Raw genomic sequence first — 20808 nt, forward strand, 5'->3', positions numbered from 1 at the left:
GAGATCTCACTCATCATGTCCGTCATAACCATCTCTTCTTCCTGTGGTATCACAATGGACTAAGAAGTCAAAATGAGTATAATTTCAAACTGCCACTAAAACTTTGCCTCACCATAGACTCAAAAAAAGGTTGAACCGATTGTCCTGAAGTTTTTAGTGAATGACGAATTTTTGATCTCTGTAAAAAGAGGGTACTGCATTTTTTTATACACTCTACCTTAGGAAGAGGTATACTATTTTCGTCATTCCACTGGTAATTCCTCAAGGCACCTGCAATTTTGCATATACATATACTTCTTTTCATTGTAGGTCGGTTGCGATTGTAAATGTGAATAATCGATCCCTGTTGAAAAATAGCTCCCATATAAACTGATCTCTCGATTGAACTTCTTGAGCCTTTAGAGAGCGCAATTCATATCCAATTTTGCATGATAATTTTTTTATGACCTCTAACGTACGAACCGAGTTTGGTCCGAATCGGTCCAAAACATGATATATCTCCCAAAGAAACCGATCTCCGGAATATACTTTTGGAGCCTCTAAAGGACGTAAATCTTATCCGATATGGCGGCAATTATGCACCGATTTAGCTCCTAATACTAATAATAGATACCTCGATATAAAAAAGATAAAATAATGCTAAGCCAGACGGAATCTTGGGATTCCATAGATTCTGCTAAAAATGGACACAATATAAATTTAGCTGAATTTTTCTCTACGTACCAAACATTAAAGCTTCTAAGAACTGAACAAAGATAATCGACAGATCGGTTTATAAGGGAGCTATATCAGTAAAGAGTCCGCGACTTTACTTCTGTGCATATTGAGTTGTAGGATTTTCAATGTGACAGCTGCTCATTCGCTTTACAGCTTCTTGAGCAAGGTAGCTAATCCACCTTGATTTTACCCTCGTTAGATCAGATACAACATTTCGGATTGTTTCCACATTTCTTTAGCTTGTTTTGCTGCACTTGATGCATAGACCTGTTCTTTGTCTGTCGGGCCCTTTACACTCCTATTGAATGTGTCCGCTCCGAAGCATCTAAAACACCTTTTCATCACTTCGCGGTATCTAACTCTGCAGATCGTCCATCCTTAGTTTCTCCGTCTTCAATATTTTGTTTGCCCAGTTGACCAGGAGCGAAACAAAAGCTCTCCTTTGTTTCCTTCTGTTTGACGTAGTGAGACGTATGCTCATGTTGCCCGGAGGTATGTGTGTGCTTTCATTGATGGCGATTTCCACCTCTTCTTCTATAGACAATGCGTTAAGGTCTAGTATCTCTAGCTTGGCTTTTGGTTTAAGGTCCTTTGCTTCTACGCTTTTTTAGGGTGTTCTTAATGCCGTCTTGGAATTGGTCTTTCTCCCCTCCTCTTCCCATCACAAGCAAAATTGATTCAGTTTTCGTTATGCTAATGGACCGAATAGCAAAGTCAGCTTCATCTGGTTTTACGTTCTTTCGAAGGTCTCTTAGCACTTCGGCGTAATTCTGGCCTTTTAGGGGTTTATTGACAACCGCTTCTGAATTTTTGTTTTGGTTTTCGCCCCTCCTTCGCTTTTTTCTTTAGTCTGTTGCCCTGTCTCTTCGGAAATTCGTTATTTACTTTTTCCCGTTGAGAAGCAGTGGCAGAATGGTCAAGCTTTTTGCGGCGTCTGGTACTATTTTATCTCCTTCACATTTTTAACGGTTTTAGTTCAGCTGGGCTGGTGGCAACAAGTTTATGGGAGGCTGATGCCCTGTCTCGCACTGCCGGCCAGGAGGCAGCATTGCCAGCTTCTCTTTCTTTCTACAACTTTGTCAAAAAGTTCTTCGAGCTCGTCGATTTCATTTTTAACTTCCAGGTTAACTTTTTTTGTTTCCTCATTTTGAAAAATTCTTGCCGAGGGGAGTTCTGCATTAGGCCATCCCGCATGTTGGTGGATTCTGTGGCCGCCATCTGTGGAGTGATGTATGTTACTGCTTCTTCTCTTCCTTTGGGATCAACAGCAAACTTCGGGGTATCCAAGGGTGATTGATAGATCGTTCCCTCTCTTTCTCGAGACTCGGCCTGAGGTCCGAAATCAAGCGGTAATCGGGGTACTATCGATTTTCTTGCGAGGATCAATGCTGTCTTTACTGCTGCTGTGTTGGTTGGTGTATCCAGTTCGATTGGGTCCCAACTTAGACCCATTATCTGTGTCCGAAAATTTAGTCGTCCTTCATGTTGACCCGGAGGGTGCCTTTGTAAGCAGTGAGGTCATCGTGAGTGTTGACGCAAGACCTTATGAGTAGTTGCGTTCAGAGCCAGGTCGGGCATTAATCTGGATATGTCTCAACAGAACCGACTTAATGGTTAGGTTAGGAGGCACAGAGTGTTCTTTAAGTCCTGTCAGGGAATTAGGGGTAAGGAGGCAGCTGGGGAATTAGCCTGAAAGCCGTTTCGTGAAGGATGTCACTCGCTCCTATTCAGGTAACATAATACCACAGCTGTCAGCCGTTAGCATCAATCCAAATCCGTTATCAAAATCATATTCTACTCTACGCGCAAAAATTAAGCACGGTCCACTTGCATCTATCTGTGAAGCAGACTGCATCTATCTGTGAAGCACCCCTGTGGTTGCATGCTTAAGCAACTGGCGGCATCCTTTCGCATTGTGGCGAAGACCACGTCTGGTAAAAATGCCTTTTTCGTAGCATCTGATCGGAATGGTTTTATGAACTGATTAGCTCCATATAAACGGATCTTCCAATTAAACTACTTAAATGGATGTAGGGCTAAATTCGATTATGTGTTGACATTTTACATGTGATACTTTTTATACCCTCCACCGAAGGATGGGGAATATTCATTTTGTCATTCCGTTTGCAACACATGTCAATATCCATTTCCGACCCTATAAAGTACAAATATTCCTAATCACCGTAAAAATCTAAGACGATCTAGCCATGTCCGTCCGTCTGTCTGTTGAAATCACGCAAAAAAAAGAGATATTGAGCTGAAACTTTGCACAGACTCTATTTTTGTCCATAAGCAGGTTAAGTTCGATAGCCCCCATGTTGACCGATCCGCCGATTTGGGGTCTTAGGCCCATAAAAGCCACATTTATTATCCAATTTTGCTGAAATTTGGGAAAGTGAGTTGGGTTAGGCCACTCGACATCCCACTTCAATTTAGCCCAGATCGGTTCAGATTTGGATGTAGCTGCCATATAGACCGATCTCTCGACTTAAGGTCTTGGGCCCATTAAAGGCGCATTTATTGTCCGATTTTGCTGAAATTTGGGACAGTGAGTTGTGTTATGCCAGTCAACACCCAATTCAATTTGGCCCAGATCGGTCCAGATTTGGATATAGCTGCCATATAGATCGATCTCTCGATGTAAGGTCTGGGGTCACAAAAGGGGCATTTATTGTCCGATTTTGCCGAAAATTGGGACAGTGGGTTGTGTTAGGCCTTTCAACATTATTTTTCAATTTGGCCTAGATCGGTCCAGATTTGGATATAGCTGGCATATAGACCGATCTCTCGATATAATGTTTTGGGCTCATAAAAGGCGCATTTATTGTCCGATTTCGCCGAAATTCGGGACAGTGAGATGTGTTAGGCCCTTCGACAGCACTCTTTAATTTGGCCCAGATCGGTTCAGATTTGGATATATCTGCTATATACACCGAAATTTCGATTTAAAGTCTTGAACTCATAAAGAACACTTTTATTATCCGATTTTGTGAAATGTGACATAATGACTTATGTTAGGCTTTTCGACATCCGTGTCGTATATGGTTTAGATCGGTCTATAGTTGGATATTGCTACCAAAATGACCGATATTTTGTTCTACAAAATTGAGCAATGACTTGTACTTATTAGACTTCTCAATATCCCTGTAGAATTTGGTCCAAACCGGACCCTATTTCGATAAAGCTGCTATGGGGGCATAAATTATGCATATATACCCGAGGTGGCGGGTATCCAAAGTTCGACCCAGCCGAACTTAACACCTTTTTACTTGTTTGGACTCAAAACTTTACTCCAAATTGGTTCATAATGTAACTTCCCACATAAACTAGAGGGCACAAATATTATTTAAATTGGGTGAATTTGTGCATATCGCTTTCTGCTATGTTTTCCAAAGCCATATTATTGTAAGAGATCTACTGTGGTGTCCTCTTGATGCATATCGGTTGCCTATTAGATGTACAAAAATGTAAAAGAAATAATTGAATTTATTAAAATTAATAAACAAATTATTGACATTTTTGGTGAACTTATTCATGACACTAAATCGAAAGTTCGACCAATAAAATTCAATTTATTCAAAAAAAAAAAAATAAAAAAAAAATATATATATATGTATATATATATATATATATATATATAAATAAATTCACAAATGACTTGCATTTATCGGTATGATCATCACTTCAAAAGTTTTTTTTTTAACATTTGTCGCAGAAAATGTAAATTGATATACTCAAAGAAATATAAAACTACAACAATTTTCTTTAACAAATGTCATTATAGATTCATCAAAGAAATCATCGCTGGTTGATGAACCTTTTTTTGAATTAAGAATGCAAACATATGTGACCCATATATAACAGAGCTCTACACATGCTGGTTAGTGTACATTCAGATGTACACTTTATACAGTAGCAAATAAAACAAACTCACCACGTATGGATAGTACTGAGAATTAAGCTAAAGTGACTGTGTGTTCGTATATTCGTTCATTGATATTTATGCCAGAGTGTATTACAATTTCCGTCCATTAAGTGAGTGAAGTGTAATGAAGTGAAAAATTGTGAACCACTGTGTCCATGTCGAATGAATAGCGACCGAGTGACCCAGCGCCCAAGCGAATGAATGTGTGATTGATCATCGTTTGTAGCATTCAGAGAGCGAATGTAAACACTGCAACCACTATTCAAAGTGCATAAAAAACGAAAAATCGGCGACCATAAAACTTGGCATCACCATCATCATCCTCACATTATGGTGCTGTTGTAGTCATTTGAAAATTTTGTTACACTTTTTACGGTCATGGTGCCGTTTTTACTGCCGAGACACCAACGAATTGTTCACCCTTTAAATGGATTACAACAACTACACAATCTTCAAAAGCACCTCCGATAACAGAAGCAACACTATTGAATCATAGGAGAAATTCTTTGATTCTATTTCTGAATTACGATATAAAGTTATTGCCTGTTTGCTGTTCCAAACCGGAAGAGTACAACAACCAAAAAACGACAACGACAACAACATTTCGGGTTCAAGTTCCAGTTTCGAAAATTTGTTATTGTTTTTTGCTCGCCTGTTTTCAAAAGATTAGAACCGTTCTTATGTACGGCTATTTGCAAGAAAGCCGTCATCATCATCATCAACACCACGACCATTCACATTGGCTCCACCAGTATTTCGACTTCAGACCCAACTCTTCACCCGACTGCCCGAATCGTCGACAGTAAAACATAAAAATGTATTCTGCCGGTAATTAATCCATGAATTATAAATTTGTCTGCTCCCTTTTTTGTGTGTGTGAATGTAAACGCTTCAACGCTTTTTTTTTGTTGCCAACTCTATTTTGCACTGTGGACATTTGTTATTTGCTTGAAATCACAATTTTATTTAAATTTTGCTGGATTTTACGCTCAGATAACTTCAACCTTAGCATCTTCACTACGCACACACTCACCATCATGGGCTTTTATATTAGCATTTTCACCTATATAGTTACCATAGACATTATAACCATTATTCAAGTTTTGTGACAATTTCTCTTACAATAATTTAACATACATACATATCTTTATGTATTCTTGCATGCTAAATAAACTTTGTAAATAATATTGTTTATGTTTATTCTTTGTTTCTATGTGTTTATATTAGGGTGTCCCAAAAAAAAATCATTGTTTTGGAAAGCGTATCCCATTTTTTTTTCTTTTGATCCTTATAACCGAAACACAAAATGTTACAGTGATAGGTTAACGATAGCACGCGGCAAAGTCATGTCTAAAATTGATGGGAATCCTTCAAAGTATTTGGTTGTTAGAATGTAAATTGTGTGCAAATTACTTATTTATATGTCATTTATTATTAATTAACATGATTTAGTAAATAAGCAGTGAACCACTACTTGGTAGTGCTGCATAAACAATTCGAAGAAAAGTTTGTGCTGATTATTATTATGGTTAAAATAGGACACGATTCTTTTGAATCCGTTCAAGCGAACATAAATTTCACATTCCTTTTTTTTCACACTTCTGAAATCCCTGAACAATAATAAATGCTGATAACCATAAAGTATGTCTCTCTTATTTTTTCGAGAAATCTGTTAAACAGAGGGTTATGTGTTTGTGTAAATAAAATCAGAAGTATTGAGTCGTCAGTTGCCCAAGGAAGTGTTCTTGGACCAGCATTGTACATAATATTGAAGTTTGCCACTTCCATAAATAAAGATGTGACTATTGCTACCTACATAAGACATACGGATTTAGTGTGTAGCAGTCACAGAAGCTACGAGACTTAGAGCTATAGGAGATTGGATAAAGAATAGGAGCATTGGAAGAGAATATCATAGTGGTAAGATCGGGGCAATGAAAGGATACCCAGAATTAATGGAAGGTAATTCAGATCGCTTACCTGAGACGACACTTGATGTCTAGTGCGAGATATTGCTGCCAGCGGCACAGTATTGGATTCACGGAACTCAGGTATGGCTATCTGGAAGTTCATGCTACATTGATGAATCAAAGCTAAAGGACCGATTGGGTCTGGAGGGCGGCATTGAGGATCTGGGAGCAGATATATGTTTCCGACTATTGACCATAACACGTTCCTGCACGAACAGTCTTAGAGTGCAAGATGGAAATTAACGCCTTTTCTGAGGATGGCACGATCCTTATTGTTTGAATACCGGGTCAAAGCAGAGTTACTGGGAATGAAAGAGCAGACGATTTGGAGGTGAAAGGCAGAGTTCTGCCTTCAATAAATATGGTTATTCCAAATAGCGAAACTGTCGTTAGGACGATGAAAATCCTATGGGTAGGTCTGGACCGTGAGAAGACGAGGAAGTAGGAAGGAGACCAGTATAGCTTTCGGTGTCATAACGTAACGCATAGGACTACGAGCTCGCAAATGCAAAATAGTGAAAGCATATGTGGGGCAAGTGAAAGCATGTGGGGAAGATAATGTGACTTTGAAGCATTTCCTGTGCCATTGACTGCCCTTCACGGCTTACAGACATCGGCACTTAGCTGCGACACAATAACGGACTTGAATCGACTTAGGGGCGTAGAATGGAGAAATTTATGGATTTTGTTAGTGCCATGGAATTCCTGGCTGAGATTTTTTTCGAGGGTTCCTTTCTGCTTTTTAGTGCGCGCAAAAAGCCAAGGCAAAACAGCATTTTATAGGACGCACCTCCGATTTCTCTGAAACTTGGTGTGTAGATGTGGACAAAGCCCTGGGCCAAAAATCCCCCTTTTTGGGGGGTGGGTGGTCCAACCCAGACAAAATGGATATCACATGAAAGATGTTGTCGAGTTGAGGTTAGGTTAGGCAAGAGTGGCAGTCCTTTACAGACTCACTTAGACAACTTAAGTCCATTGTGATACCACAGTAGCGGCAGACCAAGGCCTCTGGTGGGAGTCGAACCCATGGCGACCGCACTGGCACTCCGAGCACTCTACCAACTCGACTACCGGGGCGCCCTTGTGGAGTAGATTACGAATATGCAGAAACATGTCTAAAAATTTGACCCGGTAAAGACCAACGGGGTCTTGGGAATTTTGCCACTTATTATTATAGGCAATATGATAACCATATTGCCTATGTTACCTGGGTTAAAAGTTTTCAATGGAAAACAACAACACCGTTTTACTTGTTTTCCATTGAAAAAATGCGTACCTTATGCCCCTTAGCAGCAGTATCGAAATATGTTTGGACCAAATACTAATAAGCAGAAGTCATTGTTCAATTATGTATAACAAAATATTAATCTTTTTAGTAGCTTTTTCTAAAAATAAACCAATCTGAACCATATACAACACGAATGTCGAAAAGACTAATATAAGTCACTGTGTCAAATTTCAGTGAAATCGGATTATAAATGCACCTATTATGGGGCTAAAACTTTAAATCGAGATATCGGTATATATGGCAGCTATATCTAAATCTGAACCGATCTGGGCCAAATTGACGAAAGATGTCGAGTGGCTTAACAATAAACGGATAATAAATGTGGCTTTTATGGGCCTAAAACCCTAAATCGGCGGATCGGTCTATATGGGGGCTATATCAAGATATAGTCCGATATAGCCCATCTTCGAGCTTAACCTGCTTATGGACAAAAAAAGAATCTGTGTAAAATTTCAGCTCAATATCTCTATTTTTAAAGACTGTAGCGTGATTTCAACAGACAGACGGACGGACATGTCTAGATCGTCTTAGTTTTTTACGCTGATCAAGAATATATATACTTTATAGGGTCGGAAATGGACATTTCGATGTGTGGCAAACGGAATGACAAAATGAATAAACCCCCATCCTTCGGTGGTGGGTATAGAAATCGGGTGTGCGTCCTATGAAGTGCAGTTTTTCCAAAGCAAACTACCGGCTTAGCTGTATGTTCATAGTGGCATGAGGCGCATTAATATCCGTACCCTCATTTCGACCTAACCTTTCTCTCATTAGAGTAATTTACATTTATTAAAATTGACTCAAGGCGCATAGACTTTAAGTTTTCTTTACAAAACAATAAGCCAACGAATCACTATCCAACAGAAAAACAAGTTTTTTAGCCCGATCCACATATTGTTGAGATGAGGTGATGAACTTTGACAAGCCCTCTAGGGCGTGAAAGGTAGGTGGAATAGCTTAGGCATAATACATTTACAATGGGAGAAACACATTTCGCCTTACGTAGCCAGACTGCCCAGATCTACATATTTCTGAATATAAAAATCTCCACCTAATATGGGCCATCAAAAATATGATAATACTTTTACAACGGTGAAGACATATTTCGCCTTATATAGCCAGACCGCCATAAATTCCTGGAGCTAACTATTTCCGTATTAAGGATCTCCACCTAATGTGGGTCATCACAAAAACATAATTAATGGGGTCTTAGGTAAATATTTCATTGCGTTACTAAAGAAATAATGGTATTCGCAAATTCCATATTCTATTGTATATAAAAACTTGTATATTATTTAGATGCATTTTAGAATAGATTTTACTATATGCACTATTTTGAGAAAATTTTCCATTTGCTTTCATACACGCTTCACTCTTGTGCCCAGGCTATGAATTTAACCAATCAATTTTCGTTGGCGTTTTCCCCTAACAACAAAATTCTGGTATCTCACGTCATTCGAAGCTTTTATTATATACAACTCTAACACATAATCAAATAAAACAATTGCGAATATTGACCATACGCAAAGACAAATAATTCGTCGATAAATTATTAATACAAACAATTCATGCCGAAATATAAATTTGTTCAAACAATTATTATGGCTTTTTGGCCTTTACTTGGGACAAGTGTGCAACAATAGTTTTGAAAATAGTTTATTGTTCTTTTTATACCCTACACCACTACTGTGGTACAGGGTGTTATAACTTAATGAATTAGTTTGTAACACCCAAAAACCCAAAAGAAAGAGAGATAGACCCATTGATAAGTATACCGATCGACTCAGAATCATTTTCTGATTCGATTAAGCTATGTCCGTCTGTCTGTTCGTCCGTCCGTCTGTTCATGTTAATTTGTGTACAAACTACAGGTCGTAGTTTTCATCCGATCGTCTGGTATGGGCATGTTTTTCGGCCTAGAGACGAAGCCTATTGCAATTGGAAAAAATCGGTTCAGATTTGGATATAGCTTCCATATATATGTTCGTCCGATTTCCAGTAATACAGCACTAAAATGGTCATTTGTTGACCGATTCTCTTGAAATTTGTTGGGAAGGATTTTCTTCTGACTCTCAATATTACTGATGAATTTGATAAAAATCTGTTTCGATTTGAATATAGCTCCCATATATATTTTCGTCCGATGTACAGTAATACAGCAATAAAATGGTCATTTGTTAACCGATTCTCTCGACAGGAAGGATTTTCATATGACTCTCGATATTACTGGTGAATTTCATAGAAATCTGTTCAGATATATATCGCCCGATTTTCACTCCTAGACCCACTGCAAGCGCATTTATTGACCAATCTTCCCAAAATTTTGAACAATGGTTTCCTCGACGAATTCTATAACATCCAAAAAGATTGGTCGAAATCGCTTCAGATTAAGATATAATAGCTCACATGTATTTGTTCGTCAGATTTTGGATAATTTGTTGTCATTTTTCAACCGTAGTTATTGCATTTTGAACATATTTGTTTTGCTCGAAATTTGATACAGGAATTTAATAATCTATCTGGATACAACACAAATTTGTTTCAGAATTAGAGTTTATAGGGTAGGTGTAGGGTATTATAAAGTCGGCACCGCCCTTTCCTTACTGTTTTTTTTTTCTAAATAAAAAAATCTTAACAGGTAATCTGGAGACGTTGCAGTAGTCGATTATTTAATTAAGTTTTTAATAAAAAGTAAAATAATGGCAAGTAAAGCCCATTGGCGCACTGTTGTTATTGTATTCAAACTCAATCGTTATCTTTGGGTCCACCTAATGTTATCAATATGAAATGATATCACATACATAAATAGGCGTTAAATTCTTTACTATCTACGTTTATAAATATAGGACTAGGTGAATAACTAAGTGAAATAGGCAATTTATGAGTAGAAAAAATAAAAGCAAATTAGAGCTGGATGTAAGCAAGTCCAAAGGAGTTACATTTTTAAAGTTTATAGCCAAAGGATGAAGTCATTCAGAGCCATAGGGGCTCTCTCAGATCCACATTAATTGATTTGTTATTCTTATTAGTTATGTTTTTCAAGTCCCAATTTTTTATTCTTCGCCTATAGATCATTCATCAAACTCGTTTTTATTTTTGGGGGTGAGCGATTTCAGGCCACTGGTCCCAATTATGGGGATGAATTTCTTACTCACTTTTCAAAGACTGATCGCCCTATCTACTACGCCCTATATACACCAGAAAAAAAACCACTGATACATCGACCGTTATGAAAGGGTCTACCATAAATATGGGAGAGAGTACTTGAATTTTTATAAAATGTATAAAAGGGATAAACTTTTTCTTGCCGATTAAGGTAGTTGCTATTCAAAAATTCTGAGTAGCCAGTGAAATGCTTCAACAACATCGCATATTTGCCTAAATTGTTAAGAGTTGTTTGCTATGCTATATCTTGATTGTCTCGACGTTCAGGGTTGATCTAGCCATGTCTGTCGAAATCACGATAGCAGTTGAAGGCGTAGAGCTAGCCACTTGAAATTATGCACAGATACTATATAGTTATGTAGGTCGTTGGGCTATATTGGTTCATATTTAGATATAGCTCGCATAGAAACCGGTCTCTTAACTTGACTTCTTGAGCCCCGGTAAGCCGCAGTTTTTGACAGTCTATAACCTGATACCGACAGTCTATAACCGGATGTGGCTCCCCTTTATACCGGTCTTTCGATCATTCCTGTTCGGTTCTTAGAAACTTTAATTTTTGCAGGATTGACAGAAATTTGGTATGTAGAATAAAATTATGCCCTTCAACTGAATTTATTTTGAATAAATTTTTTGCAGAATCCATTGTGGGTGGATTCCCCAGATTCGGCACGGCCGAACTTTCATTTGTTTGTCCATCATATTTGTGGCGTTTATTCTTATAAACCAAGTCTTACTTACTTTTTGTAACAAAACTTTGGCAGGGTTTTTGAATTTATTGAAATATCATATATACTATACATAAGTTATGGGGTCTTGGAGCAATATTGAATGAAGAAGATTGTATACCCACATCCTAGGGTGGAGATAATGTTAGAACATATTTATGTTTATTTATACTGGAGTTGTAAACTTTTTTGGTTTCCTGTCAAAATTTTCGAACAAAAAGAAAAAACTATAGGAATCTTTTTTATCCAACTACAATAGTTTAATTTGCCCACTTATCGATGTTTCAGTTTCCATCAAACTTTGGAATAATATTAAAAATATAAAAAAATTGAGCGGGAGAGTGAGCAAAATTTTGAGAGTTTGGTAATTCAGAGCCTACGATTCCAATGGCCGTAAGAAGAAAAATCTTCTCAATCGAAAGTAGGGCATTTATGTTTCGATACGTAAATTCGTACAATAGTTTTTCCTTAAGCTGAATGATAAGCCTGCTATTGAATTTCATGTGTCGACCCACGTTTCTTTGTATCTGCTGTCCGATTCAAGTTTAAGCTCAATAGTAAGGACCTCATTCTTTTAGCCAAGGCCGAACGGCGTGCCGCAGTGCTGCACTTCTTTGGAGTGAAGTTTTTAAATTGCAAATTACCTCACAATTTTCTAAAAATTTTTTCTGATGTTGATGTTGATGTCAGGATTAGAACCCTTGCGTTCAGCATCAAAGGCGGACATGCCATACTCTGCGCTACGGTGGCCTACGATCATTCTGTAAAAATATTAAAGTCTTCAAACTTTATCCGCCAATCATTATCTGACATTCCTTCAAGGTAAGCACTAGCACAAGAAACTTGCTGCCAATAATGTCTACCCTTGTCACGTAGTCAGTCTATAGGTCTGTCAACGCTCCATTGAGTATACTGATACATTTGGCCGGTAACCTCTAAAGTTAAATAAGTTTCAACAACATGATCAGCGTTTCTTCAACCGATTTCCTGGTGTACAAGTCAATCGGCTGAGCATTCATCAGTACCTTCAAGAATCTAGGTGCAAAAGTACTCATAGCACCACTTACAAATCTTAATTTCGCCTTATTCACTCTATCAAGACCTCACATGTTTCACTGTTTCCAAATCTAAGGTGAAAGCGCTCTGAACCAGTAAATTCGCACGAGAACTGAAGCTGCTTATTTATAGATTTCGATACTAAAACACTGTGGGCCCAGTATCAATTACCTTAATCATTGTGTGAATAGTGCGTTCTTAGATGGCATTTGATTAGTTATTTTTGTATACCATATTTACATACAAAAAAAAAATATTTTACTATAAGGCAATATATGAATGAGATTTTTATACCCTCCACCATAAGATTGATTGTAACTACTCGAAATATTCGTCTGAGAACCCATAAAGTATATATATTCTTGATCGTCGTGAAATTTTATGTCGATCTAGCTATGTCCGTCCGTCTGTCCGTCCGTCGGTCCGTCCGTCCGTCTGTCTGTCTGTCCGTCCGTCCGTCCGTCCGTCTGTCGAAAGCACGCTAATTGAAGGAGTAAAGCTAACCGCTTGAAATTTTGCACAAATACTTCTTATTAGTGTAGGTCGGCTGTTATTGTAAATGGGCCATATCGGTCCATGTTTTGATATAGCTGCCATATAAACCGATCTTGGGTCTTGACTTCTTGAGCCTCTAGAGTGCGCAATTGTTATCCGATTGGAATGAAATTTTGCACGACGTGTTTTGTTATTACATCCAACAACTGTGCCAAGTATGGATCAAATCGGTTCATAACCTGATATAAATCGATCTTGATTCTTGAATTCTTGAGCCTCTAGAGTGCGCAATTCTTATCCGATTTGAATGCATTTTGGCACTACGTGTTTTGTTATGATATCCAACAACTGTGCCAAGTATGGTTCAAATCGACTTATAACCTGATATAGCTGCCATATAAACCGATCTTGGGTCTTGACTTCTAGAGCCTCTAGAGTGTGCAATTCTTATCCGATTGGAATGAAATTTTGCACGACGTGTTTTGTTACGATATCCAACAACTGTGCTAAGTATGGTTGAAATCTGTCCATAACCTGATATAGCTGCCATATAAACCGATCTTGGGTCTTGACTTCTAGAGCCTCTAGAGTGCGCAATTCTTATCCGATTGGAATGAAATTTCGCACGACGTGTTTTGTTACGATATCCAACAACTGTGCTAAGTATGGTTCAAATCTGTCCATAACCTGATATAGCTGCCATATAAACCGATCTGGGATCTTGACTTCTTGAGCCTCTAGAGGTCGCAATTATTATCCGATTTGCCTGATAAATCGATCTCACTATTTTACTTCTGGAGCCCCCAAAGGGCGCAATTCTTATTCGAATTGGCTGACATTTTACACAGGCCTCCAACATATAATTTAATTGTGGTCCAAACCGGACCATATCTTGATATCGCTCTAATAGCAGAGGAAAACTTTTCTTATATCCTTTTTTCCCAAAGAAGAGATGCCCGGAAAATAACTCGACAAATGCGATCCATGGTGGAGGGTATATAAGATTCGGCCCGGCCGAACTTAGCACACTTTTACTTGTTTTCTTTCTAAACGACATTCGGGACGAATGTCAAAGGTCTACAGCGAATTCTTGAGGCTCTAGAGTGCGCAATTCTTATCCGATCAGAATGAAATTTTGCACGACGTGTTTTTTTATGATATCCAACAACTGTGCCAAGTATGGTTCAAATCGGTCCATAACCTGATATAGCTGCCATATAAACCGATCTGGGGTCTTGACTTCTTGAGCCTTTAGAGTGCGCAATTCTTATCCGATTGAAATGAAATTTTGCACGACGTGTTTTGTTATGATATCCAACAACTGTGCTTAGTATAATTCAATTCGGTCCATAACCTGATATAGCTGCCATATAAACCGATCTGGGATCTTGACCTCTTGAGCCTCTGGAGGTCGCAATTATTATCCGCTTTGCCTGAAATTTTGTACAACGGATCCTCTCATGACCATCAACATACGTGTTTATTACGGTCTGAATCGGTCGATAGCCCGATACTGCTCCCATATAAATCGATCTCTCTATTTTACTTCTTGAGCCCCCAAAGGGCGCAATTGTTATTCGAATTGCCTGACATTTTACACAGGTCTCCAACATATAATTCAATTGTGGTCTAAACCAGATCATATCTTGATATCGCTCTATAGCAGAGCAAATCTTTTCTTATATCCTTTTTTTGCCTAAGAAGAGATGCCGGGAAAAGAACTCGACAAATGCGATCCATGGTGGAGGGTATATAAGATTCGGCCCGGCCGAACTTAGCACGCTTTTACTTGTTTTTAACTTTTTTCATCCTACGCGTCGGAAAGAATTCTGAACGATTTCTGAACTGTTTGTCTGTAGGAAGTTTTGTTCCTACAGTTCTGAAAGAATTCTAAACGATATCTGGACGTCCTGTCGGATTTTTTTTTTTTAGTTTTTCTTCCGTAGTTCGGTAGGAATTCGGAACGATGTCTGAACTCTATGTCGGATGTTTTTATCTTTTTGTGCTTGCTTTTTCACTTTTTGTATTGTTTGAACCGTTAGGAATTTTTGCTCCGTTAGTTCCGATGGAATTCGGAATGAAATCTGAACACGGGGTAACATAGTTTTTTTAGAAATTTTACCCGACAGTTCGGTAGAAATTCTGAACAATGTATGAACTTGTTGTCGAATGTTTTTGTCTATTTTGTGTTTGCTTGTTTGCATACTTTTGTTTATGAACCATAGGATGCCACCGTGGCACACAGGTTAGCATGCTTGCCTATGACGCTGAGTGCCTGGGAAGCACTGGAAGCACCACCCGATTGGGACATCTATAATGATGAGCTATGAAAATATAAGGATGAGCTGTGCAGCTAAGGAAAATTATATCTTCGAGACCTATTACAGTGGGGTTTATTCAGAAGACAGAGAATGTATGAACAATGTCTAGTGAGGAAACACTAGAACTATTCGTTGATGTACATTTCCCGGAAAATTCTCCAAAGGACAAGGTGACGCCAGATGATTGTCACTAGTATGCATTACTCGGAGGCTATTGGAGAAATTGTGGCTGAGCAGAAAATCCTTTCGCGATGTGGTCGATAGTTCCACAGGCAAGTGTTAAGCAAAAACTGCTGAGTCGTCTCCTGATTCCCCAACTCCACCGCTTCTATAAACATTCAGTTTCAATTGTTGAATCCGTAGGATACAACACCTTCAGACTTGATGTGGTCTGCGCAGACAGCAGGAGTTTAGAGCGAAAACTGCATGCCTCCGGTCATCATCAGCCTTATCCAATCTTCCAGTCGGTGGTTGAAAGATTAGGATTCCATTCCCTTAGTCTTTCAAGAATCGATTTTGTATCTGAGGGAATCCTTGGTATCCAAGCATCCGCTATTGGTCGAGAAGGAATATCTTCCTTCAAATCTAGTGCTGCACCTGGCCAGATCTCACCAATCATTCATACATACACCAATCTTACATACATTTCAATTGAGCGTTGATACCCGAAGGCAATTAAGCTGTATCGGCCCCGATACCAGCCTGCATCGTCTTTTTGTCTATGTTTATTGAAATTTCAGGTCCAAACTCTAAAATGAACTGAAAATTTATTTATTAGGTTGCCCAAAAAGTAATTGCGGATTTTTCATATAGTCGGCGTTGACAAATTTTTTCACAGCTTGTGACTCTCTAATTGCATTCTTTCTTCTGTCAGTTATCAGCTGTTACTTTTAGCTTGCTTTAGAAAAAAAGTGTAAAAAAAGTATATTTGATTAAAGTTCATTCTAATTTTTATTAAAAATGCATTTACTTTCTTTTAAAAAATCCGCAATTACTTTTTGGGCAACCCAATAGTTCGCACCCATTTTCCATAAATTTGAAATATTTTAGTTATTTTTACTGAAAACGCAAAGATTTAAGATTTAGGCTTTGTAAAAACTGTAAAATATAAACTGTAAATAATAAACAAAATAAATTTAATTCTTTGAATTTTTACTTTTTCCATTATGTTTTCGGGTGAACCTATATTTATTTCGCGCACAGTATTCAAATATAATCTTATATATACCTGGTATGTATATTATGTGGCCTAACGCAACTCGCTGTGCCAAAATTGAGCGAAAGAGAATACCAAATGCGGCTTTTACCCTAAATTGAGAGATCACTGTGTTTGCTTTCAGCGTATTCCCAAAACAAATGTGTGTTCTATGGGTTCAAGGCCCATAAATCAGGAGATCGGTGTATATGCCAGCTGTATCCAATCTAGACCATACTCGGTATGGATGTCGAAAACATAATTCGGGAGATCGGTAGATATGACACCTGTAGTTCGATCTGCACCATATTAGGTACGGATATCGACCTTAAATCAGCAGACCGGTCTATATCGGGGCTATACCAAGATATAGTCCCATATAACCAATACTTTCATTTTTAGAAATTGTGGCGTGATTATCACAGGTACACGGACCCTCACGGCTAGATCGTGTTAGAATTTTACGACAACCGATAATATACATAAATACTCTTTGGGGTCGGAAATGGATTTTTCGATGTGCTGTAAACGGAATGACAAAATTAATATAAAAACTATAACATTTCCCCAATAATTTGGCCTTCGAGATATGGGCATTATCCATTTCATCCCATCTAAGAAAGTTTGATAAATGTCATCGAGAAGCGATATTTTTATAAGAAGCATGTAACACTAGCAAATTGTAGTTGCTGTGCATTTTCCACAGCTATTGTTGTTAAAAACTTGATTTGTTTGTCACAGCTAAATAAGCATACATTACGTTAATTTATATACGCATTCATTGAATAATAAATTAATCAATATTTATTTTTTTTTCTACTTTACTTTCAGTTCGAACACACGACTTCGATTATCCAGAATCGGAAATGGATGATCGCGAGAGTTTATATTTCGATACAATATCGCTGGCCGATTCAGAAGCTGCCGCTGCTGCAGCAGCTCATCGTAAATCATTATCCCAGTCACGTAACACCATCTACTATTCAGCGGCAGATTTGGCCGGTGATGAGACGCCTGCCAAGCGAACAAATAGCATGCGTCTAGAGAATGGTCATAGAATGCGTTCATCATGGAATCCCAATTATCGGCATTCATCGCCATTAGAACATTATCTGCCACCGACGTCGTCTACAATGATGATGATGACAACTGCGACAACAAATGGCACAAATTCAACAACTGCAGGCGTTGGTGGTGGCGGCGGCGGGCCCGGCAGCAATGGTGCAGATTATACAGATGCTGTTTTAGCTGCTCAGGTAATGGCCCTACAGAATGGTCGGTCAAATTACACAGCTGGTGCTAATGAGGCTGCACTTCATATGGCCAACGATATGGAGGTCTCTAGGCGTCTCCTACAGAATAGTGCACAGAGTAGTAGAGATAAGAAATTGCCAATTACATACTCCCAGTGGAAATTTAGGGTAAACAATTAAATTCCCTTTGCTTTGTATCACAACACAACACATCGTTCCTTAACAGATGAATATCAATAAATTTACTCTTGCCCTATATATATCCCCATCACACTCACAATCCTCTCCTCTCTTGCTCTCAATCAATAATGCATTCACTCGTTTAAGCCTTCACTCCCATACCAAAAATTTCTGTTCTGGTCTTGAAACAAATTTTGCACAAAATTCCTTTCATTCTCTCTTTCTCTTCTCTTTTTTGTCCTTTCTTTGGTTTAATTGATAAATTTTGATTGGAGACATGAATTTTTAACTATCATCTTCATACAATTTTTTTTTAAGTATGCATCAAGTCTTTTTTTTAATTTTAATTCCTCATTTTGTATTTTTTTTTGTTGGAATTGCTCTCTTGATCCTTGTGATAATTCTTAATAACTGTCTTATCCTTTTTATTTCTATTTTCTTGCTCTTGTGTGTGTGCGAATTGTGCGTGTGCTAAAAAGCCTAAATAAAAAAAAATCAAATAACAACCCACACTCACACCTTTTTAATGAAAACGCTTGCGGGAACGGGTAATGGCAATTTTTTTCTTGTTTTTTTTTTTCTTCTTACGAAATATCACAGTATTTAGTTTATACACTACAGAGTTTGGTAGTTTTTTAGTTTGAAGTTATTTTACAATAGTTTTGCATTGTTGGTCTCATGAAATTGGGCAAATCAATAACACATTAAACGCTTGACTGCATGAAATAAGTTTAAATGATGATTCACATATAAATTAGAGACTTTTTAACTGCACCAAGGTTATCTTTGCTAGCACAACATTTACCGTAGGTATCAGTTTGAATTTCAAATGTTTCCAAATTTACTAGTAGTACTATTGCAAATGGAGGCCACCGTAACGCTGAGATTAGCATGTCCGCCTATGACACAAACTCCTGGGATCAAATCCTGGCGAGAAAATCAAAAAAAAATTTTTTTCAGTGGTGGTTACCCTCTCTTAATGCTGGCAATATTTGTGAGGTACTATACAATGTAAAAACTTCTCCCCAAAGAGGTGTCGCACTGCGGCAAGCGTTTTGAATTTGGATATGTGAGAAGTTTGACTCTATTCCTCAATGGAAAATTCATAAGCAAATTGGCATTTGCATCAAGGGGTATTGGATGATAGAAATCATTGCTGTAGTCTACCTGGGCCGTAATAAGCATTAAAATTCCACTTAGTCGGGCCGGGCTTATTCTGAATACCGAACACCATTGATTACTTGCAATGTTATTAAAGTCAGTTCATATGGGTGCTGATCGATATCATAGGACAAAATACTACGAGAACAATCCGGAGAAAATACATCATATATGAACCCATTGCAGCTATATTTAAATATGGTCCGATTTGGCCCAAACTCGGCACGGACGTCAATTCACAGTTCAAGTTGTTAAAACAGAATATTGGTAAATATGGCAGATATATTAAAATATAGACCGATATAGGGCACAAAATATGAACTATGTAGGGCACGGATGTCGAAAATCCTATACCAAATTTCCGCGAAATCGGATAAAAGGTGCGCATTTTATGGGCCCAAGACCTTAAAACGGGAGATCGCTCTATATGGCAGCTACATGTATTCAAATATAGACCAATGGGGGCCATGTTGAATGTGGATGTCATAGGGCTTAACACAGCTCACCGAGTCACATTTGAGCAAAATAAACGCTGCTTTTATGGCTTCAAGGACTAAAATCGGGAGATTAATATACATTCCAGCTATATCCAACTTTAGACCGATCTGAATCAAATAGGGAACGGATGTCAGAAAACTTAACATAGGTACTTGTGCCAAATTTTGGGGTCATAAATGCTGCTTTTATGCTCCCAAGACCCTAAATCGGGAGATTAGTCTATATGGCAAATAAATGCAAATATGGACCGATTAGAACGATATAGAGCACTGATGTCGAAAACCTTAACATGAGTCGCTATGCCAAATTTCAGCAATTTCGGATAATAAATTCGCCTGTTATAGGCTCAAGACCTAAGATCGGGAGATCTGTCGTTACGGCAGCTATACCCATTTAAAGGCCGATGGATGTTAAAGGGTCTAACACATCCAACTGCCCAAAATTTCAGCGAAATCGGGTAAAAATGCTCCTTTTATGGGAACATAATGACTGAGACGTCTGTTCTAGCCAGGATTAATGGCTGCCTGGCAAGAACAACTCCACGGATTTAATGACTGCCTGGCTGTCTGAGAAGATATTTATGCTTTTCGTCGTTATGACATTATATCTTAGCCATTCCACCACTTCCTTTATTGCAAGGACCTCCTCTTGATTTATACTGCAGTGGTCGGGTAACCGTTTCCCTATGACCAGTTCTAGATCTTAAGAGTACACCACAAAGCCCACCTGGTTGTCTAGTTTGGAACCATCCGTATAGAAGTCAATATAACTTCTATTACCAGGGATATCGTAGTTCCAATCGGTTCTATCTGGAATAATGGTACAGTACTTTTTGTCAATAAGTGGCTCATGCAGGGTG

General features: G+C 38.2%; 1 protein-coding gene across 9 annotated transcripts in view; it reads left to right on the forward strand.

Moving 5' to 3' along the window:
* LOC106093989 (anoctamin-2) overlaps nt 1-20808 on the forward strand; it is an 83815-nt gene that overhangs the window by 33178 nt on the left and 29829 nt on the right. For 7 of the 9 annotated variants that reach the window (XM_059367423.1, XM_059367424.1, XM_059367427.1 and 4 more), the window contains 2 exons: nt 4502-5470; nt 17689-18278. In XM_059367423.1, the coding sequence (XP_059223406.1) occupies nt 5458-5470; nt 17689-18278 (603 nt within the window). In that variant the 5' untranslated portion in view covers nt 4502-5457. The remainder of the gene's footprint in view (nt 1-4501; nt 5471-17688; nt 18279-20808) is intronic. The other 2 variants (XM_059367432.1, XM_059367431.1) reach the window with 2 other exon arrangements.

This window comes from Stomoxys calcitrans, chromosome 4 (genome assembly GCF_963082655.1).
Source record: "Stomoxys calcitrans chromosome 4, idStoCalc2.1, whole genome shotgun sequence".
Taxonomy (NCBI): domain Eukaryota; kingdom Metazoa; phylum Arthropoda; class Insecta; order Diptera; family Muscidae; genus Stomoxys; species Stomoxys calcitrans.